Genomic DNA, 25318 nt, shown 5'->3' on the forward strand with positions numbered 1-25318 from the left:
AAAACACACAGACATGGGGAATTGTGACAGGAGGAACAATGGGAGTACAGCTCAAGGAACGATTTCTGCATCTATGATAACAGAGGTCGACTCACAAAATAAAGCAAATAATAATTTCCCCATTCACTGACATGAAGATTAGAAAGCAGCAGAACCGCTCAGGAGTAATAACTATGGAGACCCATTACACAGGGACAGCTATGGCTTATTTACCGGAGTCACTAACTGGGAAATGAGCGTTTGTAGAACGACTGAAAAATCCTCATTATTGGCAGCACATCACACCGCTCCATGTAAACAGGACACGCGCTGCCAATAACATGATATTCCCTGTGCACAGAACGATCATACTAACGATTGTCCTGTGAATATAGAATGTTCATCAGCAGGTAGAAGAATGCCAGCAATCAGAGAGGGATCGGTGCACAGGTTATGTAATTGTCGCCCATATGGTCCTCGTACAAGTCAATTCTGGGGACTACAAAAAACCTTAGATGGGGAGATAAAGGAGGAACAGACATGGTACTGGCGCCTGCACACGTGGGTCCGAGATGGTCCGAATTCCTCTCTACCATACAAGAAATTATCAGCTAAGTGAATGGCAGGTGGGAGCCCTTTACAGACTTTGAATTGGGGCAAAGTAAGATATAAGTCCTGGATCTCAACCCCATAATGACCCTCACGCCATGTCACACTCACAGGGGCCCAGGAAACTGAGATATGATGGGATTCTGCAGACTCTTCACACTTTAGAGCAGCCCATGACATGATGGAAGTACTGGAGCCTACGAGAATTTTTTTCCCTAAAATAATAGTTGTGGAATGGAATCAAAATAGTTTTTCATTGTTGTCATCTATTACAAGAACGGGGGGCTCTTATCCAACCACGTGTAGCAAAGTTCCAAAAATTGCAAAAAACTTGCAGAACTGTTCTACAAATGAGTGATAAGAGTTGCACATGCCCGGCCGCCTCACTTTCCCAGCAGGAGGCAATAGGGGGCGCTGTTCTCCAGACTGATGTGGGTCCCAATGGGGGAACCTGAATCTATCACATATGCTCTGTGGAAATATCATAAATGTGTCAAACGGGAGAAACCTTGTAACTGTATTCTCACCTGAATGTATGGACCATAAGTTCAGCCCATGCCCTACCCTAGAGCAGTGATTTTCAAACAGTGTTCCGCGGCACACTAGTGTGCCGCGACACATGGTCGGGTGTGCCGCGGGGAAAGTTCCCCAAACTATGGTGCCCCCTTTGTTTTGTTCCCCGGCAATGCGCAGCGATGCGCAGTCACGGAATAACACATGCGCGAGCTTTGAACGCTCGCGCGACTTAATGACGTCACTGAGGCCGGCGCGTCATCCTGAGAGTGGAGAGACTCTCGCATTCGCCCGCCGCCAAGGTAATGCCCGCCAATAATGCTGTGTATGATCATTAAGTCAGCAACAGCTCATTAACAGTTAATCAGCTGTTGCTGACTATATGAGCTTTTGCCTGAGAATATGAACTGTTGGCAGAATACTCAGCATATGAGCTGGTACTTTTAGTACCTGGCAGAGGTCCTTTAAGTGTGGCAGATAATGTAATACTCTTCTATTTTAGTGTGTGGCTGTGCACACTATCTCAGCAGTGATGGAGAAGTATTTGAGAATGGAAAAGGCAAATGCCGAACAGGACCCTGGACATAATTCTAACCCAGATGAAGGCCCTAGTATGAGAGGTCGACAAAAGAAAAAAGACAAGACGGTGAGCTCAAGGCAATACAGTGAAAGCTATCTTTCATTTGGATTTACTTTCACTGGGGATGCGACAGCACCAACACCACTGTGCTTGGTGTGTGGTGAGAAGCTATCCAATAGCGCCATGGTGCCAAGCAAGCTTAAACGCCATCTGCAAACGAAACACCCTTCCGTTCAAAACAAGCCGATGGAGTATTTTGTACGCTTACGTACAAACAATGAGAAAGGGGCAACTTTTTTGAGAAAAAGCACAAAGGTAAATGAGAGAGCCCTCAAAGCTAGCTACATTATTGCTGAACTCATAGCTAAATCAAAAAAGTCCCACACTGTGGCAGAAACATTAATACTGCCAGCTTGTAAAGCTATTGTAAATGAGATGCTTGGCCCTGACGCAGCCAAAGAGATAGCTAAAGTGCCTCTCTCTGATAACACAATTGCCAGACGGATTGATGACATGTCTGCGGACATTGAAACAGTTGTTTTGGAAAAGGTGCGGATCAGTAAGAAATTTGCCTTGCAACTTGATGAGTCGACGGATATCAGTGGACATTGTCAGCTGTTGGCCAATGTGCGTTTTGTGGATGGAGAAGCCATTAGAGAAAACTTCCTATTTTGCAAGGCACTGCCAGAAAAATCAACAGGAGAGGTAATATTCCAGGTCACATCGGAATATCTTGATAAAAGTGGGCTTACATGGGAAAACTGCACAGGTGTCTGCACTGATGGAGCCGCAGCCATGGTCGGGCGCATCAAAGGCTTTGTAAGTAGGGTTAAAGAAAGAAACCCAGATGTTCTTGTTACCCACTGTTTCTTGCACCGTGAGGCCCTCGTTGCAAAGACCTTTCCAGCAGATCTAGCTCCCGTGTTGGATGATGTTGTGCGCATAGTGAACTTTGTGAAGACGCGACCTTTGAGATGTCGCTTATTTGCGTCTTTGTGCACAGAAATGGGAGCGGAACATAAAATCTTATTGCTCCACACGGAGGTCAGGTGGCTGTCACGCGGCAAAGTGCTGGCCTGTGTGTATGAGTTGCGAGAGGAACTTAAAATATTTCTGACAAACGAGAGGTCCGATTATTCAAAGCTGCTTGCAAGTGATGAGTGGTGTGCAAAGCTGGCATACCTGGCTGATATATTTCAATATCTGAATGAACTAAACACACGGATGCAAGGCCGAAATGAAAACCTGCTTACAAGCACTGATAAAATGAACGGATTCTGGCAGCAACATGTGCAGGGTGGCAACCTTCAGATGTTCCCGCTCACCGAGAAACTGCATGATGACAACACTGCTGCAATGTGCGAGGTGATTGGCAGACATTTGAAAACTCTTGAGGAGAATTATCGTTTTATTTCTCTTCAACCTTCACAGAATGCCTTGACTGGGTTAGGGACCCATACAGCTCATTATCCGTTGCTGGAAAGGACATGACTTTAAAGGAGCGAGAGGAACTCATTGAACTGAAGCAAGATCGCGGTTTAAAGCTAGAGTTTGCTGATCTTCCTTTGGAGAGTTTTTGGTTATCTGTTGCCAAGGAGTTCCCCATTCTGGCCAACAAAGCTATTTTGACATTGCTCCCATTTTCGACCACATATCTATGTGAGCTGGGCTTCTCAAGCTTGACTGAGATAAAAACTAAAAACAGGGAGAGACTGAGAACTGTTGAGGAAGAGCTTCGTGTGTGTCTTTCCACCATTCCTGCCAGGATATCCCTTTTGTGTTTATCGAAACAGGCCCAGGTTTCACACTGAGTGAGTATAAATACATTTAGAATCTATATTATTAACTATATGTAGAATATGTACTGTTTTAGTGTCATTTTGTGCCATTTTGGTTGGTGGTGTGCCCCGGGATTTTTTAAGTATAAAAAGTGTGCCGCGGCTCAAAAAAGGTTGAAAATCACTGCCCTAGAGGATACTGAACCCCCTACAAGATGAAGGATTGGATTTATGGGACATACAAAAGGAATATACAGTGACATCAGAGATCTCACTAAATAAGCACTAAACGAAGCTTATAAATTATCAATGTAATTCACCCTGCAATATCCATAAACCAAACCCGTCTTACTGACTGTAACAAATCCCGTAACAGTCTCCACAACCTCATGAGTCAGGATCTGCAATGCACTGAGCGGTCGTCCCCCCATGAATGACGATTAATGTCCTCACACAGCGATCGCCCCTCAATGAACCCTGAAAACTCAATATCATTAAACTCAAACTCTGCCGCGGCCGATCCATCAACATTACAAGAAGCTGTTCTTCTAGAAGTCTAAGAAATCGCCTTGTCTGTTCCCTGGAAGAAAGTATCCATCCTTATTTTCCAGCCTAAAGATCTGGGACTTGTATGATTTATAGACTGGAGAGAGATAGGAAGGTTGCACCGCGCTAATGTCATTCACCCTGGTGGGAGTAACGTTTTGTACTGTGATGTTTTAAGAATCTAATGTTTAATGAGCACGGTATATAATTTAATAACTCAAGAAACAACAAAAATATAACACAAATGATGTACCAGTATCTTGTATGGCTTTTACCAAGCCAGGCCGATCAATGAATCCAGTTTGGTTCAGGTCAATTGTTTTGAAAAGATTCTGAAAAAAACCCAAAATTTATTATTAAAGATAAAATATGAGTTTTATGAATTTAAGAAAAAGAAAACAAAATAAAAATATACCGTAATAACGTTCACTGCTATAATTACATTCAAGAATATAACTACTATAATACTGCCCCTATGTACAAGAATATAACTACTATAATACTGCCTCCTATGTACAAGAATATAACTACTATAATACTGCCCCTATGTACAAGAATATAACTACTATAATGCTGCCCCTATGTACAAGAATATAACTACTATAATACTGCCCCCTATGTACAAGAATATAACTACTATAATACTGCCCCTATGTACAAGAATATAACTACTATAATACTGCCCCTATGTGCAAGAATATAACTACTATAATACTGCCCCTATGTACAAGAATATAACTACTATAATACTGCTCCTATGTACAAGAATATAACTACTATAATACTGCCCCCTATGTACAAGAATATAACTACTATAATACTGCCCCTATGTACAAGAATATAACTACTATAATACTGCCCCTATGTACAAGAGTATAACTACTATAATACTGCCCCTATGTACAAGAATATACCTACTATAATACTGCCCCTGTGTACAAGAATATAACTACTATAATACTGCTCCATAGGTACAAGAATATAACTACTATAATACTGCCCCTATGTACAAGAATATAACTACTATAATACTGCCCCTATGTGCAAGAATATAACTACTATAATACTGCCCCTATGTACAAGAATATAACTACTATAATACTGCCCCTATGTACAAGAATATAACTACTATAATACTGCTCCATAGGTACAAGAATATAACTACTATAATACTGCTCCTACATACAAGAATATACCTACTATAATACTGCCCCCATGTACAAGAATATAACTACTATAATACTGCCCCTATGTACAAGAATATAACTACTATAATACTGCTCCTATATACTACAATATAAGTACTCTAATACTGCTCCTATATACAACAATATAACTACTATAATACTGCCCCTATGTACAAGAATATAACTACAATAATACTGCTCCCTATGTACAAGAATATAACTACTATATTACATACAAGAATAGAAGTGCTATAAAACCGCATTTGTTATGCAGTAAATGCTTATTTTACCTTAAACTTATTCAGCCGTTTCCAAAGGCGGGCAAATTCGTCAAGACTGAGTCTTCCATTTCCATGCAACTGAAGTTTAGTTAAGTTCCACAGTTGTTCTTCCTCGTTTCTGCACGTTGCTTATAGATTGTGCTGTTCTCACATTTGTTAACAGTGTGTTACTTAATATCCATGACATGAAAACATGTTGAACTGATCATGGGAGTTTTCATATTTGTGTTTGTTTTAGTTTTACTAAGAGAGTGAACATCTATCTATATAATCGTCTAAGGGGTACTTCCGTCTGTTTGTCTGTCTTTCTGTCTGTCTGTAATGGAAATTGGCCCCTCCCTACTCCCCTCCAGTCAGTGCCAGTGTGTTGCCCCATCCCGGACCAACTTTTTACTATTGATGCTGCCTATGCAGCATCAATAGTAAAAAGATATAATGTTAAAAATAATAATAAAAAAAAAAAAATTGTGCTATTCTTACCTTCCGCCGTCCACCGATGCGCACGATGCTGCCATCAGCTTCCGTTCCCAGAGATGCATTGCGAAATTACCCAGATGACTTAGTGGACTAGCGACCGCTAAGTCATCTGGGTAATTTCACATCACTGGGAACGGAAGCTGGTGGCCCCATCGCGCGCGTCGGGACAGCTTCGGTGGACAACGGAGGGTGAGTATATAACTATTTTTTAATTTAATTTTTTTTTTAACAGGGATATGGTGTCCACACTGCTATATACTACGTGGGCTGTGTTATATACTGCGTGGGCTGTGTTATATACTACGTGGGCTGTGCTATATATTACGTGGGCTGTGTTATATACTGCCTGGCTGCTATATACTATGTGGGCAGTGTTATATACTGCGTGGCCTGTGTTACATACTACGTGGCTGTTATATACTACGTGGCCTGTGCTATATATTACGTGGGCTGTGTTATATACTGCTTGGCTGCTACATACTACGTGGGCAGTGTTATATACTGCGTGGGTTGTTATATACTACATGGCCTGTGTTTTTTGTGTCTGTATATGTGCATGTGTGTGTACATGAGTGTTTCAGGAGTCCATTGTTACTTTTTTTCTCTAGAATCAACTCTGGGCTACAGTAAAAGATACATCCATTAGCAATAGCATCCCTCGGCAGGAGTCCAGGCTGAATTGTTCTTTGTCCGCTACAAAGGATTGATCTGAAAATGAAAAGGAAGAAGAATTAGTGCAGGCTGTACAAATCAAGGAAAAGTCATACATAATTGGAGAAAGGATTGTAAGTGCAAGTGTCAAAATTCGCCATCATAATCATCAACTACTGTCCAAAATTGACATGGGAAGCCAATTATAATTAAAATTAGCACGGTCTCCACCCTTTTTTTTATAGTTTAATTTGTGGGATCAAAAAATACTGAACTTTGTGAAGGTCATGATTAACATGGGTAGCAATGTAAAGACACTGAACAAGCAGAGGGTGCTGGGAGATTTCAGCTCTGAATCTTATAGAATTGAAAAATATTTAGAATTGAGAGTCCTCAGTGGTTGATACCTTTTAATGGCTAACTGAAAAGATGGTAACAAATTGCAAGCTTTCGAGACTACTCAGGTCTCTTCATCAGGCATAGACCTGTGTAGTCTCCAGATCTTGCAATTTGTTACCATCTTTTCAGTTAAGGTACATTCACACTAAACGATATCGCTAGCGATCCGTGACGTTTCAGCGTCCTGGCTAGTGATATCGTTGAGTTTGACAGGCAGCAGCATTCAGGATCCTGCTGTGATGTCGCTGGTCGTTTAGGAAAGTTCAGAACTTTATTTGGTCGTCAGATCGACGTGTATCGTTGTGTTTGACAGCAAAAGCAACGATGCCAGCGATGTTTTACAATGGTAACCAGGGTAAATATCGGGTTACTAAGCGCAGGGCTGCGCTTAGTAACCCGATGTTTACCCTGGTTACCATCGTAAAAGTAAAAAAAACAAACAGTACATACTCACCCTCTGATGTCTGTCACACGTCCCTCGCCGTCCGCTTCCTGCACTGACTGAGCGCCGGCCGTAAAGTAAAAGCACAGCACAGCGGTGACGTCACCGCTCTGCTGTTAGGGCCGGCGCTCAGTCAGTGCAGGGAAGCGGACGCCGGGGGACGCGAATGTGAGTATGTACTGTTTGTTATTTTACATTTTACACTGGTAACCAGGGTAAACATCGGGTTACTAAGCGCGGCCCTGCGCTTAGCAACCCGATGTTTACCCTGGTTACCCGGGGACTTCGGCATCGTTGTCTGTATCGCTGCAGCGTTGCTTAGTGTGAAGGTACCTTTAGCCATTAAAAAGTATCAACCACTGAGGACTCTCAATTCTAAATATTTTTCTATCTACTGGCTAACACAGCACAAAGATATATATCTTTCTTATAGAATTGTGATTGCAGCTCTGAAATATAATGCAGACTCAGGAAAGAAGCATTGCAAGATAACTCGGTCAGATAAAGATAGGAGAGCACGCGGCATAAAAATTGTGTGACTTGGACCAATGTTACCCAACCCCTTGTGGAGTTTATATGCAGTAGTATTAAAAATCAAGTATCCGGCATGACTTCTGATTCGGAGAGTCTGTCTGCTGTGTAGGGGCCACACACAACTTATTTGGCTTCTAAGGGTGAGTGTCCACGGTAAGTAAACGCTGCGTGTTTGACGCTGCAGCGTCAAATACGCAGCGTCCAGATGTTCCAGCATAGTGGAGGGGATTTTTTGAAATCCCGTGTCCACTATGCGTGGAAACCCGCACGCGGCGGGCCTGCGACTCCAGACATGCTGCGCGTCTTTTCAGATCGCAGCATGTCCGTGCTACCTGCGGGGACGCTGCGTCGCCGCAGGTAATATCACAGTGCCCTATGGCGAGGGGTGCGATGATCCCGGATGTGTACTGTACACATCCGGCACCATCGCGTCCCAGAAAGGGGGCGGGGCTTAGCGCCGAGCGGCTTCGCCGCTCCGGTGATGCCGCCGGCCATCCTGATCGTGGACACGCAGCCTTAAGGAGTTTGCACTTCAGTGAGTTTGATTGTGACTTGCAACAATGGAACTGAATTGACTATTATGAAACTTTTTTCTTCAAACACTTATGTTAGGTCACTTAATCCCTTCCTGGCTCTTTTCTGTTTTTGCATTTTCACTTTTTTTTCTTCCTAGAACCAGAACTTTTTTTTATTTTTTCCATCGATATATAGCCAGGAGCAGGACGAGTTGTACTTCTGAATGACACCATTCATTTCATCATGTTATACTGTATACTGGAACGTGGGTAAAACAATCTAAATGCGGCGAAAATGTGAAAAAACATCATAATTCTATAATTGTTTTTTGGGTTTTGTATTTACCGTGTTCACTATATATGGTAAAAAATTACCCAGCAATATGATTCCCCAGGTCAGTACGAGTACAGAGAAAACAAACATGCATCTTTTTTTTTTAATTTAAGTGGTGAAAACAAAATTTGGACATTTCTAAAAAGAAAAAAATAAATAAATAAAAGAGTCACCATTTTCCGAGATCCTAAAAGTTTTCAAATTTTGGTCAACGGGGGCTGGGTGAGAGCTTATTATTTGTGCCCATCAGATCACCTGTATTATATACAGTGCAATATCGCAGTAGGTAGAAAAAATCATGGTCGCCCATGAACACCTGAAGCTAGTGTTCACAGGAGCACCCTCATGACAGACTCCAGGACGTGATGGCAGCCTATAAGTACCACATGATCACATCACGGGGGCACCAATGGGCACAAAGAATGCTGCGTCCCCCTGCTGGCCCACTGTAAATGCTACTGTCAGAGGATACAGTTATGACCTACCTGTGATAACCTCATCATTCAGCAGACTCTGGAGGTGCTCCGCGTACATCTCTGATTTCTAGGCAAAATTCAAGAAATTTATATTTTCAGAACATTTAATTTATACGACTGTGTCATTGATTATCTACGATTATGGCGGCAGTATCATCATAATAAATAATATATATTAATATATATAATAATAAATAAATTATAGTCCAAATATAGTATTATGTCTGCATTCAGTTATCGGGTAAGTCCCCATGACAACTCTTCCTGTCTTTGTTCTCTGAAAGTTCAGTGAGGAGGGCTAACAGCAACCAATCAGTATCCAGCAATAAAAATGGGATCAGTACTTATCCGAGTCAAAATGTCTTACCAGATAGCATAGAGACAGGAAGTGTTGTCATGGGGAGAATTTGAGCAAAAACTGTCATGATCCAGGTCGGAGTTTTGTCTTTCGTCAGACAGGGGTTAATTGTATCTACCTCTCTCTGGGGTGAGGGCGGCTATATAGTTGCCATGTGACTGAGGTTTGGTGTCGGTGATAGTTTCCCGACCCTCGGCCAGAGCAGCTGACCTAGGTTACTCTGTTGGTAATCGTGTTTCTCTGCATGCGTGTCCGCTTGTGTGTATGACCCGGCTTGTTCCCTGATCTGAGCTTCTGTCCTCCGTTTTGGTATCGTTTAGCTTGCTTTGGTTTTCTGACCTTGCCTTGCTTGTCTCTGACTACCCCTTTCGCTTCTCCCCCTGGTAGGCCGGCGTCACACTGGCGTATTGCATCCGATGCGAGATCATCAGATGCAATATGCTAATGACACTCGGCTCCTGCTCGCAGCAGAGCAGGAGCCGAGTGTCATGCATCTGTGCTCCGATTCTCTCGCACAGGGAGGATCGGAGCACAGCTGTGGAGGAGGCGGAGAAATGAATTTCTCCATCTCCTCCATTGCTGGGGTCCGCTTATAACGCACAGCACTCGGATGATATCCAAGTGATGTGCGTTGTCTCGCTCGCACCCATAGGCTTATATGGGTGCGAGTGAGCCCAGAGTATTCCTCGGTCCGAGACAATCGCAGCATGCTGCGATTGTCTCGGACCGAGGAAAACGGCCGACAAAAAGTCGGCTGGTGGGAGCTGCCCCATAGCTGAACATTGGTCCGAGTGCAATGCGATTTTTTATCGCATTGCACTCGGCCGTTTAAAACGCCAGTGTGACGCCGGCCGTAACGTGCTCCCGTCTGGTTCTGACCTGTTGGCTTGCATTATATACATATATATACACGGTATATTTATAGGCAAATATCTTTTTTGGGGGGTTTAATCCTTTAAAGTTCTGTTACATTTTTATGTAAATAAAGTTTTATTAACTGAATACAGAAATGTTTGGAACTTTCTAATATCTTTTTTTCACTTCATTTTGTAGAATTCTGCTTGCTGTCAGTGACAGGTAACATTCTTGTCTACATCCAAAAGAAGAAAACTCATCCAGACCAGCTGAGGTGTAGAACTAGTTACAATTGTAGACAAGACTCTGTAAGATAAATAGGTCAGCCACAAATCTCTCTGCTGTCTTGATAATTTGTTACATTTTACCTGCACTGATACAATACATCAGTTGGTTTCCAGGTTCCTGAGCTTACAGAGGATTATTATTATTATTATTATTATTAGAGGATTGCTAAGATTGGTTGCAAATGTCTTGTGTTATCTCTCTAAGGACTATACATGAGTCAATCAATCCATGCACCTGCCTGACCTGACCCGACCCAACCCAGACAATAAGGGCATGTGTCCACGTTCAGGAAACGCTGCGTGTTTGACACTGCGTAGAGCCACAGCGTCAAACACGCAGCGTCCAGATGTTACAGCTTAGTGGAGGGGATTTCATGAAATCCCATCTCCACTATGCATTAAAAGACGCATGCGGCAGACCCGCGGAAACAGACATGCGGCGCGTCTTTTCAGAACGCAGCATGTCCTTACAATGCTGAAACAGCGCAAGAACAACGCAGGTGACCTGCCAGTGACCTCAGGTGCAGATTTGGTGCAGATTTTACCTGCGTAAAGTCCTGACCAAATCCTGATGCAATCCTGAACGTGGACACATACCCTAAGGTGGAAAAAAACGGTAAATTTCTGAATACAATCTGCCCAATCTATTCCCAATGGTGAAAAGTGAATTATTGGGCACAACCAATATTAAAAGGCACCAGGCAGTAGGAGTAGAGACAGAAGTATTGGCCTCTGACGGTTGCCGTCTAAGAAAAAACAAAACGGACCCCTGGTTATATTAAAAATTGACTCCATTTTCAAAGGATTGTTGACTGCCAGACATTTTTAAAACAACTGCATAAAACTTAATGAATTTGTAGAAAATGTAAGTTTTTGGCCACAAATCAGCTGAACAGAAGCCACTACTTATGTGTCCATCCTAACTATGAAGAATATGTACCCATTAATAATATAATCACCTGATTTGCATAACGGGCAAAAATATTCTCGTAGTTGTCATCCTGGTATTTATTAAAAACTACCTGTACGTGGGTAGAAAGACAAGCATTAGGAGAAAATATTTTACTCATAGTTACCAAGAAGAAGTAAAAAAGGGTCCGTCATTTTTTTCTAAGCTTATTATTGTAGGAAAGGTCTGATAAATGCCTGCACTCACACATAAAACAGAGATTGGCAGCGCAGGCTCCCCTACTTTAAAATCCACATGAGAAGATAAGCTATTGGATAAACAGAATGCAAAGGGGTGTGGTTCAAGGATGCCCCTCCCCTGAGGAACAGTTCTAGAGAAGAACGTTGATGTTGGTTGGAGCTGCTGTTTGGTGATGAATGATTTCTCCATTTCTGTTCTTATATTATCCCACGTGCTAATCTTATCCTGTAGTTTATATTGTCAGGGTGTGAACACAATAAACATTTATGCCTGTAGGTTTAATGATTTTTTTAATCTCTGTGAATATATTAATAAATAGGAGTGGATTTCTGCCACGTGTATACATGTGACCTTAAGACAGTCAATATATCGATTTTCAGTCACCATTAATGAATAATTGCAGAAAATGTACTTAATGTTTTAATATTAATACCATACGATTAGTATAGATGGCAGAGCGACCTCATCTAATTACCGGAAACTCCATCATGTTAACACACTACTAATGTATCTGAGAGAAAACAAGAATGTGAGAGGTAGAAAGACAGATGTATAGACAGATAGCTATGAGAGAGAAATAAATACTGTATATATAGTAACGCAACTACCTTGGGCCCCGGCGCAAAATTTGTACTTTGGCCCCCACATACAGGATGGTCAAATGTATGAGCCCTTGTAGATATATGTTTTTACCCTCCAGGTAATCATGTATTCATCCAGGCTCCTTCCTGTAATAATTTCTGCCGTGCTGCTGGCCCCTTCTTGTAATAATGTCCCCCATCCTGTAATAATGTTCCTCATCCTAGGCCCCCTTCCTGGTATAATGTCCCCCATCCTGGGCCCCTTACTGCAATAATGTCTCCTTGTTCTGGGCCCCTTACTGTAATAATATCCCCCATCCTGGCCACTTCCTTTAACAATGTCCCCCATCCTGGTTTAATTTCCCCCATAATGGGACCCTTCTTGGTATAATCTTCCCCATCCTATAACAATGTCCCCCATCCTGGTTTATTGTCCCCCATAATGGGAGCCTTCCTGGTATAATGTCCCTCATACTATAACAATGTCCCCTATCCTGAGCCCCTTCCTGGTATAATGTCCCCATCCTGAGCCCTTTCCTGGTATAATGTCCCCCATCCTGAGCCCCTTCCTGGTATAATGTCCCCCATCCTGAGCCCCTTCCTGGTATAATGTCCCCCATCCTGAGCCCCTTCCTGGTATAATGTCCCCCATCCTGGGCCCCTTACTGCAATAATGTCCCCTTGTTCTGGGCCGCTTACTGTAATAATATCCCCCATCCTGGCCACTTCCTTTAACAATGTCCCCCATCCTGGTTTAATTTCCTCCATAATGGGACCCTTCCTGGTATAATCTTCCCCATCCTATAACAATGTCCCCCATTCTGGTTTATTGTCCCCCCGTAATGGGACCTTTCCTGGTATAATGTCCCCCAAACTATAACAATGTCCCCCACCCTGAGCCCCTTCCTGGTATAATGTCCCCCACCCTGAGCCCCTTCCTGGTATACTGTATACATGGATTCAGTATAATAGTACAGTTTTTGGTGCACTCCATGTCTCATGTTGCGTTGGGACGTGATTTCTTGAATGAAAACTACTTGTATAACTAGAAAGAACTTCCTTAAAGAATTAATAATGAAGGGACCGGACATTGGATGCAGATTTCTTCTCTGAGACTTGATAAGGCGGCAGCGCTATAGGTGCATCGGCTGTGCTGTAAGGACTCCTCACCTTGTCACCTCACAGTAAATGATACATTGCTTTCTATAGACCCAGCGGCAACACAACATTACAAGGCCATAAATCAAAGATATTTCATACAAGAAAGCCAAATTCCTCCAAGGAAAATCTGAGCTGGCAAAAGTTGAGCATTGGAAAAAAGCAATTACGCAGCCAATTTGCTCTTTACCTTAGGATTCTGAGTGTTTACGCTGAGACCTGAGTCACTAAATCAAAACAAACAGAAGAAGTTACAATCGGACATTACTTTATTACTTTACATTGCTATCCTTTAATATTTTACATAATCCATGTAAACTGGCGAAATCTGAGCGAAGATTTGGAAGGTTGGAGGCAGCTCCAGTGATACAAATGTAGAACGAGGGGAAAATTCTATAGTTTACTCGTTAATAAGTAGGGACGTATCTGATACTTACTGGGATTGGATGCTGCTGGAGCGACGTTCTCGGCTCCTTTCACTTGACCATATTTCGTTATCTGAATATCTACAATGATAATACAGGACTGCTATGTTATAACCTTATGAGGGGAACAACGTGTGACATATCTGAGAAGTAAATAAGCAAAGCACTAAAATCGCTATTTCTAGCTCCATCCCTATAAAACAAACAAGGAAAAAATACAACAACAATCATATCTGATACATAGAAATAATTGCTATTCAAAAGGGAATGCAAATTAAGTAGATTTTTTTTTGATAAATAAATAAAAATACAAAAATGACATCAAACATAGGCCCCGTAGATGATGAAAAAAAGAGGCAAAAATTATTTGAATATCAAAATCAGGAAAAATGAATGTTAGTTGTTAGTTCTTAAAATCACATGTCTAAAGAATAAACGTGTGCCGGGTCATGAACGGGGAAAAAATTGCCAATTTTGAAATGGTTAAATGTTATTATTATATTTTATGTTTTCAATATCCATGTAGAGACAACAGCGTCCGGCCGCTAATTATGTAAAGCATTTGTATTAATACTTTACATAATCAGTGCAATTAGAGCTTTAATTTCAGCAGAATCACCCCTGGAAGGTAAGTGGCAGATCCACTGACATAATGTGGGGTGTGGGAGAGGCAGAATTCCTCAGATTATTGGTGTATGTCAGATTTATTATGTAGGGTCTTGTGTAGGGACTTATCTGATACTTACTGTGATGCGGGGCTGCTGGATCAAAGGTTTCAGCTCTTTCGATATACCGATGTTTCATTGTCTTAATATCTACAATTATAGCACAGAAATACTACTATACAGCCATGGCCAAAAGTGGTGGCACCTTGAAAATGAAGTATTTCTCCCAGAAAATTATTACAATTGCACATGCTGTATTATACACACGTTCATTTCTTTGTGTGTATTTAAACAAAAAAAAAAACAGAGAAAAAAAAAAAGCAAATTAGACATAAATTCACAAAAAACACCAAAAATAGTCCAGACAAAATTGTTGTTACCTTCAACTTAATATTTGGTTGCGCCCTTTGGAATAAATAACTGCAATCAATCGCTTCCTATAGCCATCTGCAAGCTTCTTACACTTCTCAACTGGAATTTTAGACCCCTCTTCTTTTACAAACTGCTCTAGGTCTCTCATATGTGAAGGCGCCTTCTCCCAACAGGAATTTCAAGAACTCTCCACAGGTGATCAATGGGATTAGGTCCTGACTCATTGCTGACCACTTCAGAACGCTCCAGCGCTTTGTTTCCATCCATTTCTGGAGGCTTATTGAAGTATGTTTGGAGTTGTTATCCTGCTGGAAGACCCATGACTTAGGACTCAAACCCAGATTTCTGACACTGGTCACTACATTGCGACCCAAAATCCTTTGGTAATTTTCAGACTTCTTGATGTCTTGCACACAGTCAAGGCACTTAGTGCCAAAGGCAGCAAAACAACCCCGAAACATCCTTGAACCTCCACCACATTTGACTGTAGGTAGTGTGTTCTTCTCTTTGTAGGCCTCACTCCGCGTTTGGTAAACAGTAGAATGATGTGCTTTTGCCAAAAAGCTCCATCTTGGTCTCATTTGTCCATAGGACGCTTTCCCAGAAGGATTTTGGAGCACTTATGTACATTTTGGCAAACTGCCGTCTAGCTTTTTATGTCTCTGTGTCAACAGTGGGACAGATAGTTTGCACTGATACTAATGTACCTTGAACCTTCATGAATTTCTTTGGTCTTTGATTGAGGCTGCTTATCCCCCATCTAGACAATCCTGCATTACAACCTTTCATCAAGTTTTCTCTGCTGTCCACGCCCAGGTAGACTAGCTACTGTGCCATGGGTTGTAAACTTTTTGATTATGTTGCGCACCATTGACAAAGGAACTTCAAGATCGCTGGACTTGTAACCTTCATATTGTGGATATTGCTCAAAAATGTAGGTTCTCAAGTCCTCAGACAGTCCTCTTCTCCTCCTTCTGTTCTCCATGCTTAATGTGGCACACACAGACACACAATGCAATGACTGAGTCAAATTCTCCCCTTTTTATCTGGTTTCATGTGTGATTTTTATATTTCCCACACCTGTTACTTGCCATAGGTGAATTTGAATGAGCATCACATGCTTGAAACAAAGTTGTTTACTCATAATTTTGGATAAAAGTGTCAACAATTTTATCCGGGCCACTTTTGGGGTTGTGTGTGAAATTATGTGCAATTTGCCTTTTTTTCTCAGTTTTTTTGTATTGTTACAATACAAAGGAAATAACAAAACTTGTGTAACTGCATTTTTTTGGGAGAAATATTGCATCTTCTGAAACAATTTCAAGAAAACCAACACTTTAGTCCATGACTGTATTAAGTAGTGACTGATCTCGTACTTACGGTGATGAGGGGCGCCTGTGGGAAAGTTCTCGGCTCCTTTCATTTAACATTGCTTCATTGTCTGAACATCTACAATTAGACACAAGGACACATTATACTATATGCCAGGGTCGCCTTCTTAATTAGTCATATTTTTAGAGAGAGCTCGTAAACTGTTTTTTTTCCAGCTCAGATAGAACTTCATGGCTGCAGCCATCACATGGGCCGGAGGAGGAAGTGTGGAGATTGGCGGGGGACACAAGTAGTGGTGCGGAGGAGCAATGGGATCCGGTAGGTGAATCTTTAGCGTTTTTTTATGGGAACCATTTCTACAATATAATAGTGTTGTAGACAATCCCATTAAGTGTGAGATTAGAAAATACTAATCTGTTGATGACACACAAAAATTGGGTCAACGGTCACAACAAAAAATAACCAAACTGAATATTTCTCTAAATCTGAGAAGACGCTACACAATGGAAAAGAAGACATTTATAGACTAGACAAAAGGGTTGTAGTGAAAAGACTGAGCAGACCCACGCTGGCCAGATGCAAACACGGTTGAGCGTAAGAAAACAAGAAATAAGACTGTTACAATCAGAATCTAAAGCAGAAGAACAGAGGCGCTGGTCATATGGTGACCAGAGTCAAAATCTACTTGAGGAGTCTGTACTTTTGCCCGTTTTACACTTTTCAATCTGAGGGTGTTCTGAAGGTCTGAGGACATTACTAGATACAGCCACTGCCGGGGAAAGAGAGAAAAAGCAGCAAAGATGGATCAAGGTTTTCTATTAATATCCAGGGTTTTGCCCGTCAGGACACAATATTTTTTTCCCCTGCTTTCCCCGGCTTTTGGTCCAGTTTCCCACTCTATATTTTTACAAATGTGGTTTCTCCATTGAGAAGGGTTCTTCACAAGTTCTAACCTAATAGTGAGATCTGATTACAGCACAGTCTGGAAGGTAAGATGCAGCCTCACTGGTAAAGACTGGGGGGAGGCAGAATTCCTCAGTTTACCAATGTACAGGGTGGGCCATTTATAAAGTTGGATCCAAAATGGCCGACTTCAAAATGGCCGCCATGGTCGCCACCCATCTTGAAAAGTCCCCCCCCCTCCCATATACTAATGTGCCAGAAACAGGAAGTCGATATCACCAACCATTCCCATTTTATTTAGGTGTATCCATATACTGTAAATGGCCCACCCTGTATACCATATGTATTAAAAGTGACTGATCTGGTACTTACGGTGATGAGGGGCGCCTGTGGGAAGGTTCTCGGCTCCTTTCACTTAACATTGCTTCATTGTTTGAATATCTACAATAAGACACAAGTCACACATTGGTAATGAGTAAGCACTAAAATGCTCGAGTGCTCGACACTCAAATCAAGCAGGTCGGACGTTCGGGCGCTCGACAAGAGTAATGAGTATAATGAAAGTCAATAAGAAACCGGAGAATTTTTCAGGCCGACCCTCCCAGGAGGTCTGGGGATGGGGCAGGGAAACCGCTGAAATGGATGGAAACAGCGCTCAAACGGCATGTGAACAGGATGGGGGAAGATGCCTGGATGCATCCCTAACGCCCAGGTCGCTGCTAGGAACGGTGTTGTCAGAGCATTACTCCACTTTTACGGACTGACAATAAAACATCTAAAACCGAAGATAAAATGGATTTTACAGGAAAAAAATATTACAAAATATTTTTTCCTGTATAATGACTTGTATAAGACATATTAAAAAAGAGAAAAAAAAACAAAACAAAAACGCCATCTCCACCCCTTAGGCTATGTGCACACATAGAGTTTTTGCACTTTCTCATTGCTTTCAATAGTGAAAAAAAAAAACATTCATCGGTGAATGCAATTTTAACATTTTGCTACCTTATCTGGGCATGTGCTGTGCGTGACACGGTCAGACACATCCAGTTTAATTCATGAAGAAGGGACTCGAACTCACTATGCGGACAATGCAAGAACTGCCAAAAATTAGAAGGGAGCGGGATACCGATGCACCCTGTATTACACATAAAGGAGGGATCATACACATTCTGCAAAAATTGTTAGGTCGTGGGACTCCTAGACTCATAAAGCCTATGTGATAAGTGCAAAGGCTGCGAAACAAAAGAGGGGACTACAACTTACCCTGGAAGACACGCAGGGGAGAGCCTCAAAAAACATTTTTTTTTACCATTTGGAAGAAGTGGGAATCCTAGACTGGTAAAGCATATGCACTATGTGCAAGGGATGAAAAATATTTAACCCTGGGGGAGATTATATATATATATATATATATATATATATATATATATATATATATATATATATATATATATATATACACATACTAGCTGAAGAGCCCGGCGTTGCCTGGGCATAGTAAATATCTGTGGTTAGTTATAGCACCTCACTTCTCTTATTTTCCCCATCACATCTTTCATTTTCCCCCTCACATCTCTCATTTTCTCCCTCACACCTCTCATTCCCCCCTAACACTTGTCATTTCGACCTCACATCTGTCATTTTCCGATCACTCCACTATTTTCCCTCACTCCTCTCATTTTGCCCTCACACCTCTCATTTTCACCTCAGTATATACATGTTTGTCATCTCCCTTATATATAGTATACACCTGTATGTCATCTCCTGTATATAGTATATACCTGTATGTCATCTCCCCTGTATATAGTATATACCTGCTGTGTGTCATCTCCCCTGTATACAGTATATACCTGTATGTGATCTCCTCCTATATATAGTATGTACCTGTATGTAATCTCCTCGTGTATATAGTATATACCTGTGTGTCATCTCACCTATATATAGTATATATCTGTGTGTCATCTCCTGTATATAGTATATACCTGTATGTCATCTCCTCCTATACATAGCATATACCTGTATGTCATCTCCTCCTGTATATACTATATACCTGTAGGTAATCTGCTCCTGTATGTAGTATATACCTGTGTGTCATCTCCTCCTGTATATAGTATATACCTGTATGTCATCTCCTCCTGTATGTAGTATGTACCTGTATGTCATCTCCTCCTCTATATAGTATATACCTGTGTGTCATCTCCTCCTCTATATAGTATATACCTGTGTGTCATCTCCTCCTGTATACAGTATATACCTGTGTGTCATCTCCCCTGTAAATAGTATATACCTGTGTGTCATCTCCTCCTGTATATAGTATATATCTGTATGTCATCTCCTCCTGTATTAGACCTCGTTCACACGTTATTTGGTCAGTATTTTTACCTCAGTATTTGTAAGCTAAATTGGCAGCCTGATAAATCCCCAGCCAACAGTAAGCCCACCCCCTGGCAGTATATATTAGCTCACACATACACATAATAGACAGGTCATGTGACTGACAGCTGCCGGATTCCTATATGGTACATTTGTTGCTCTTGTAGTTTGTCTGCTTATTAATCAGATTTTTATTTTTGAAGGATAATACCAGACTTGTGTGTGTTTTAGGGCGAGTTTCGTGTGTCAAGTTGTGTGTGTTGAGTTGCGTGTGGCGACATGCATGTAGCGACTTTTGTGAGATGAGTTTGTGTGGCGACATGCGTGTAGCAACTTTTTGTGTGTCGAGTTGCATGTGACAGGTTAGTGTAGCAAGTTGTGTGCAGCAAGTTTTGCGCATGGCGAGTTTTGCGCGTGGCGAGTTTTATGTGTGGTGCCTTTTGAGTATGTGCAAGTTTTCTGTGAGGCAACTTTTGCATGTGTTGCAACTTTTGTGCATGTGGCAATTATTCCGCGTGTGCAAGTTTTGCGTGTGGCGAGTTTTCCATGAGGAGAGTTTTGCACGTGTGGCGAGTTTTGCATGTGGAGAGTTTTGCGCGTGGCGAGTTTTGAGCGGCGACTTTTGTGTTTCGACTTTTATGTGGCGAGGTTGGTGTATGTGTGGTGAAATGTGCGCTGAGGGTGGTATATGTGTTCGAGCACGTGGTAGTGTGTGGCGCATTTTGTGTGTGTGTTCATATCCCCGTGGTGGTGTGGTGATTATCCCATGTCGGGGCCCCACCTTAGCAACTGTACAGTATATACTCTTTGGCGCCATCGCTCTCATTCTTTAAGTCCCCATTGTTCACATCTGGCAGCTGTTAATTTGCCTCCAACACTTTTCCCTTCACTTTTTTCCCTATTATGTAGATAGGGGCAAAATTGTTTGGTGAATTGGAAAGCGCGGGGTTAAAATTTTGCCTCACAACATAGCCTATGATGCTCTCGGGGTCCAGACGTGTGACTGTGCAAAATTTTGTGGCTGTAGCTGCGACGGTTCAGATGCCAATCCCGGACATACATACATACATATATACATACACACACACATACACACATTCAGCTTTATATATTAGATATGTAAAAGAATGGTAGAGGTAGGCCTCATACACATCCTGTAAGGTTTAAGAGTGAGGGTTGCAACACCACCCTGCAGATATGGTGGAGGAGGACACAAAGCAGAAAATAAGAACCGTATACCCTTGTTTAGCTGTGAGGGGGTGCATAGGAAAACACCAGTAAATAAGGAACGTTAGAATTGGCTCTATGTTCCGCTGCTGTCATCCAGTTGTGTTGAGAAGTCTGGGCCAATCAGACCTTGTTCATTGTGATAAGAGTCAGCCTATAAGCATTTTCAGTTGACAATCATATGCGCCTATCAGTTAAAACAATTATAATATTTATATTCCACTGATTTTTTATGGCTTTTGGACCAATTTCCCACTCTATGTTTCTGCAAATGCGGTTTCTCCATTGAGAAGCGTTCTTCACAAGTTCTAACCGAATAGTGAGAGCTGATTACAGCCCAGTCTGGAGGGTAAGTGGCTGCCCCACTGGTAAAGACTGGGGGGAGGCAGAATTCCTCAGTTTACCAATGTACACCATATGTATTATTAATGACTGATCTGGTACTTACGGTGATGAGAGGCGCCTGTGGGAAGGTTCTCGGCTCCTTTCACTTAACATTGCTTCATTGTTTGAATATCTACAATTAGACACAAGGACACATTGTAATGTATTCCAGGGAAGCCAGGAAACAATTATGGCTAAAAGGGAAATTAAAAAGGAGAGGAGACAAGATATATTGACACCACTTATAGCTAGAAGAGTCCGTCATATGTCTGATTGGAGTCAAACCTGTCATGGTTCTCAATGGCAAGAGACCGTAGTAAAGCATACAAAAGGACTAGCTCTTGGAAGATGGGAACTCGAGCTGACTGTGAGCTAAACCTACCGCACAACTAACAGTGGCCGGGTAGCGTGCCTACGTTTTATCCCTAGACGCCCAGCGCCAGCCGGAGGACTGACTGACCCTAGCAGAGGAAAATACAGACCTGGCTTACCTCTAGAGAAATTTTCCCCAAAAGGCAGACAGTAGCCCCCACATATATTGTCGGTGATTTTAGAGGAAATTGACATACGAAGTATGAAGATAGGTTTAGCAAATTGAGGTCCGCTTACTAGATAGTAGGAAGACAGAAAAGGGAACTTCACAGTCAGCTGAAAACCCTTTCAAAACACCATCCTGAAATTACTTTAAGACTCTAATATCAACTCATGACACCAGAGTGGCAATTTCAGCTCACAAGAGCTTCCAGCCTCAGAAATATTCAAACACAGAGAACTGGAACAAAAATGCAAAAACAATCTTAGGACTACAAGTCCAACTTAGCTGATAGTAGTCCAGGAGCAGGAACATGCAACAGAAAGGCTTCTGGTAACATTGTTGGCCGGCATAGAAATGACTGAGGAGCAAGGCTAAATAGAAACTCCCACATCCTGATGAAAACAGGTGAACAGAGGAGATGAAGCACACAAGTGCAGTACCACCAGAAACCACCGGGGGAGCCCAGAAACCAAATTCACAACACAAACCCATTTGATGAGTTTATCTTTTGGCCTATTTTACTCTTGTTTCTTCACTCCGAGAGTGTCTTGAAGATCTGAGCACATTATTGGCTATAGCCACTGGTTGGAAAAGATGGTTGATGGATCTCAGTATAGCCCCCGTCTCACTAAGCGAGATCGCTAGCGAGATCGCTGCTGAGTCACAAGTTTTGTGACGCAACAGCGACCTCAGTTGCGATCTCGCTATGTGTGACACGTAGCAGCGACCAGGCCCCTGCTGTGAGATCGCTGGTCGTGTCGGAATGGCCTGGACCGTTTTTTGATCGTTGAGGTCCCGCTGGGTAGCACACATCGCTGTGTTTGACACCTTACCAACGACCTCGTTGACGACTCAGACACTGAATCATCATAATAGCTCCCATGTGACATCGTTGTACAGGTCGCTACAGGTCGCTGGTGAGATGTCAAACAGTGAGATCGCAGCAGCGATCGTTGGGAAGATCTCACTGTTTGACATCTCACCAGCGACCACATAGTGTCGCAGCAACGATCCCTGACAGGTCGTATCGTTGTCGGGATCGCTTTAGCGTCGCTAAGTGAGACGGGGCCTTAAGGCTAGAGTCACACAAGTTTGATCAGAGTGTGATCTGATATAATCTGATTTTCTGAGAGGAGAAGGAATAAAAATGTTTCTTCATCTTCTACATTCGGCCTGTCCGTGAAAATTGGATCAATGTTATCCATGGACCCATAGACTCCAATGGCCAAGTGCGATTGGATAACGGGACGCAATTCGTGCAAGCTGCAATCTTGGTTGGTCAGAATTGGTCCGAGGAAAACAATCGGATATGTGTAGGGCCCCATAAAACAATACGGAGATAGGTGCTATGTGTCAAAATAATGGATAGCATTCGTCCAATTTTTACAGACGTCTGCACGAGCCCTAAGAGAAGCAAATCATTAATCTTAGGGTTCGCTCACACTGTTGTATATTTTCTCATGCAAGAGAATCAGGCCGATTATGGTAACGAGACTCGGCGCAAACTCTGTCAGAGTTTAATCCCAGTGTCACCATAGTGTCATCCAATTTTCACACAGAAAAGGTGTGGAGAAGATGGAGAACTTAATTTCTCCACCTTCTCCATTGTCTCTGTGCGCGTACATGGATGACATCCGAGTGCAGTCCGATGTTTCATAAGCACCCATAGACTTAAATCAGTTTGCGTGGTCCGAATATCAGATGCACTCTCAGCATGCTGCCATTGTTTTCTCATGCCGAATCACCGTGAGAAAATACTGAGAAAATTCTGGAGGTAGTTAATCTGGTGGCCTTTAAATTAAGACTCCCTGTGGCACCTGACATCCCATATTTGTTCCACAAATCCCTGTTAAAAGATTTTTCCAGTCAGTGCTGTCTACCTTGTCTCCATCCCCTCTGGTTTCTGTCTATGGAGGTTTGGAGTACGAGGTGCAGAGGATCATGGATTCTTGGAGGGTCTGAAATTCTCTCCAATATTTTGTTCATAGGAGGGGATACAGACCTGAGAGGAGATCCTGGGTTTCAGCTCATTCTGTAAAGGCTGATCACCTGATCAGGGCCTTCCATCTTAGGTTTCATGGGAAACCTGCAGGTCCAGTGACCCCCCTAGAAAAGGGGATACTGCCACGATTCCTGCTATCAGGGTGTCTGATTACAGTGAATGACAGTTTTGCTGTCCAATCCCGGACTGGGGCGTTCTGAGCTGTCAGCTTGGTGATGTGTCAGTGTCTTGAGTGACAGTTTAGCCATCCAATCAGGACCAGGGTGTGCATCATCCATGCGTCTCTTGTTCAGAGTAATTATCTGGTTATTTAGTCAGCGCTCCACCTTAGATTGCTGCCAGTTGTATCTTTGCTCAGGAGCTATATATGCGCTCTTTGCTCCTAGTCTTGTATTCTGATCTTTGTTGCTTGACCTCAGATTTGCCTTTGTTCTTGTATTTACTTAGCCCTTTTGACGTGATCCACTACCTTCTTGGAATTCTGACCCCGGACTGTGCCTTGACTACACCTTTGTCTCACCCCTGTCTATGACGTAACCTCCTGGCTTTTGAACTCGGACCTCCTGAATACCCAATGTCGCGGCTTGTCCGTTAGTAGTAACCAGAGTCCCACTTATCTGATACTTACTGTAATGAGGAGCGCCTGTAGTAAAGGTCTTGAAACCTTTCACTTAACATTGCTGCATTGTCTGAAAATCTAGAATTACACAAAAAAAACCACACATAATATATTCCAGAACACATGATATATTCCAGAGTAGCTGTATTTTTAAAATAGATATGAGGTCAACATCCATAAGAAGTGGTACCTTTTATGGAGATCTTTTTAACTTTGATTTTTGCAAAAATGTTCAGATGTAAAATTGTTGACACAAGAAAAATAAAAAAAATAAAACAAAACAAAAACCAGGAGGGTAAATGACCAAATAAAGACTAAATCTTCAAATGGAAATACAATGAAGCAAAATGAAGATCTCTGATTCTACGAAGACGTAATAACTCATACGGGAAGACAATTATGGAGGTTTTTAAAGAGTTGAAGTGAAAAGAAGGAGAGAATGACCAAAGCCATGAAGGACAAAGGCAATTTCAGCTGAAGGATGGAGAAAATGAGGATACAATATGGATGGATACCATCAAAAACTAACAAGAAAGGAGGTGCGGTCACATGGTTGTCAGGAGTCAAATCCAATTGATGAGTCTCTCAATATCTTTGCAATCATGAGACAAGACTGACATAATGCCAGTTGTTACACCCTTGTGTTATTTTCTGAGGGTGTTCTGAAAGTGTAAGGACATTAGTAGATAGAGCCACTGCCAGGAAAAGAAAGGCCTTGTAGCAAGCTAGGCTCTCCATTATGGTGCTGGGTGTTTTCCATAAAGACACAGAAGGGCCTTGTGTTAGGT

At 42.1% G+C, this 25318-nt stretch overlaps 1 protein-coding gene and 1 long non-coding RNA gene across 9 annotated transcripts in view; one reads left to right on the forward strand and one right to left on the reverse strand.

Annotated features, from left to right (window-relative positions):
* LOC143804231 (calpain-13-like) overlaps positions 1-25318 on the reverse strand; it is a 193043-nt gene that overhangs the window by 13309 nt on the left and 154416 nt on the right. For 5 of the 8 annotated variants that reach the window (XM_077282120.1, XM_077282119.1, XM_077282121.1 and 2 more), the window contains 11 exons: positions 24540-24608; positions 21439-21507; positions 17760-17828; positions 16533-16601; positions 14128-14196; positions 13881-13917; positions 11761-11823; positions 9311-9368; positions 6588-6658; positions 5483-5551; positions 4259-4337 (listed from right to left, as the gene is read on the reverse strand). In XM_077282120.1, coding sequence (XP_077138235.1) covers positions 4259-4337; positions 5483-5551; positions 6588-6658; positions 9311-9368; positions 11761-11823; positions 13881-13917; positions 14128-14196; positions 16533-16601; positions 17760-17828; positions 21439-21507; positions 24540-24608 — 722 coding nt within the window. The remainder of the gene's footprint in view (positions 1-4258; positions 4338-5482; positions 5552-6587; positions 6659-9310; positions 9369-11760; positions 11824-13880; positions 13918-14127; positions 14197-16532; positions 16602-17759; positions 17829-21438; positions 21508-24539; positions 24609-25318) is intronic. The other 3 variants (XM_077282124.1, XM_077282122.1, XM_077282125.1) reach the window with 3 other exon arrangements.
* On the forward strand, positions 4-11026 carry LOC143804233 (uncharacterized). Its single transcript, XR_013221000.1, has 3 exons — positions 4-605; positions 6559-6735; positions 10713-11026. It is a non-coding gene; the product is annotated as an uncharacterized LOC143804233 (long non-coding RNA).

The sequence above is a fragment of the Ranitomeya variabilis genome, chromosome 2, assembly GCF_051348905.1.
Source record: "Ranitomeya variabilis isolate aRanVar5 chromosome 2, aRanVar5.hap1, whole genome shotgun sequence".
NCBI classification, from domain to species: Eukaryota; Metazoa; Chordata; class Amphibia; order Anura; family Dendrobatidae; genus Ranitomeya; species Ranitomeya variabilis.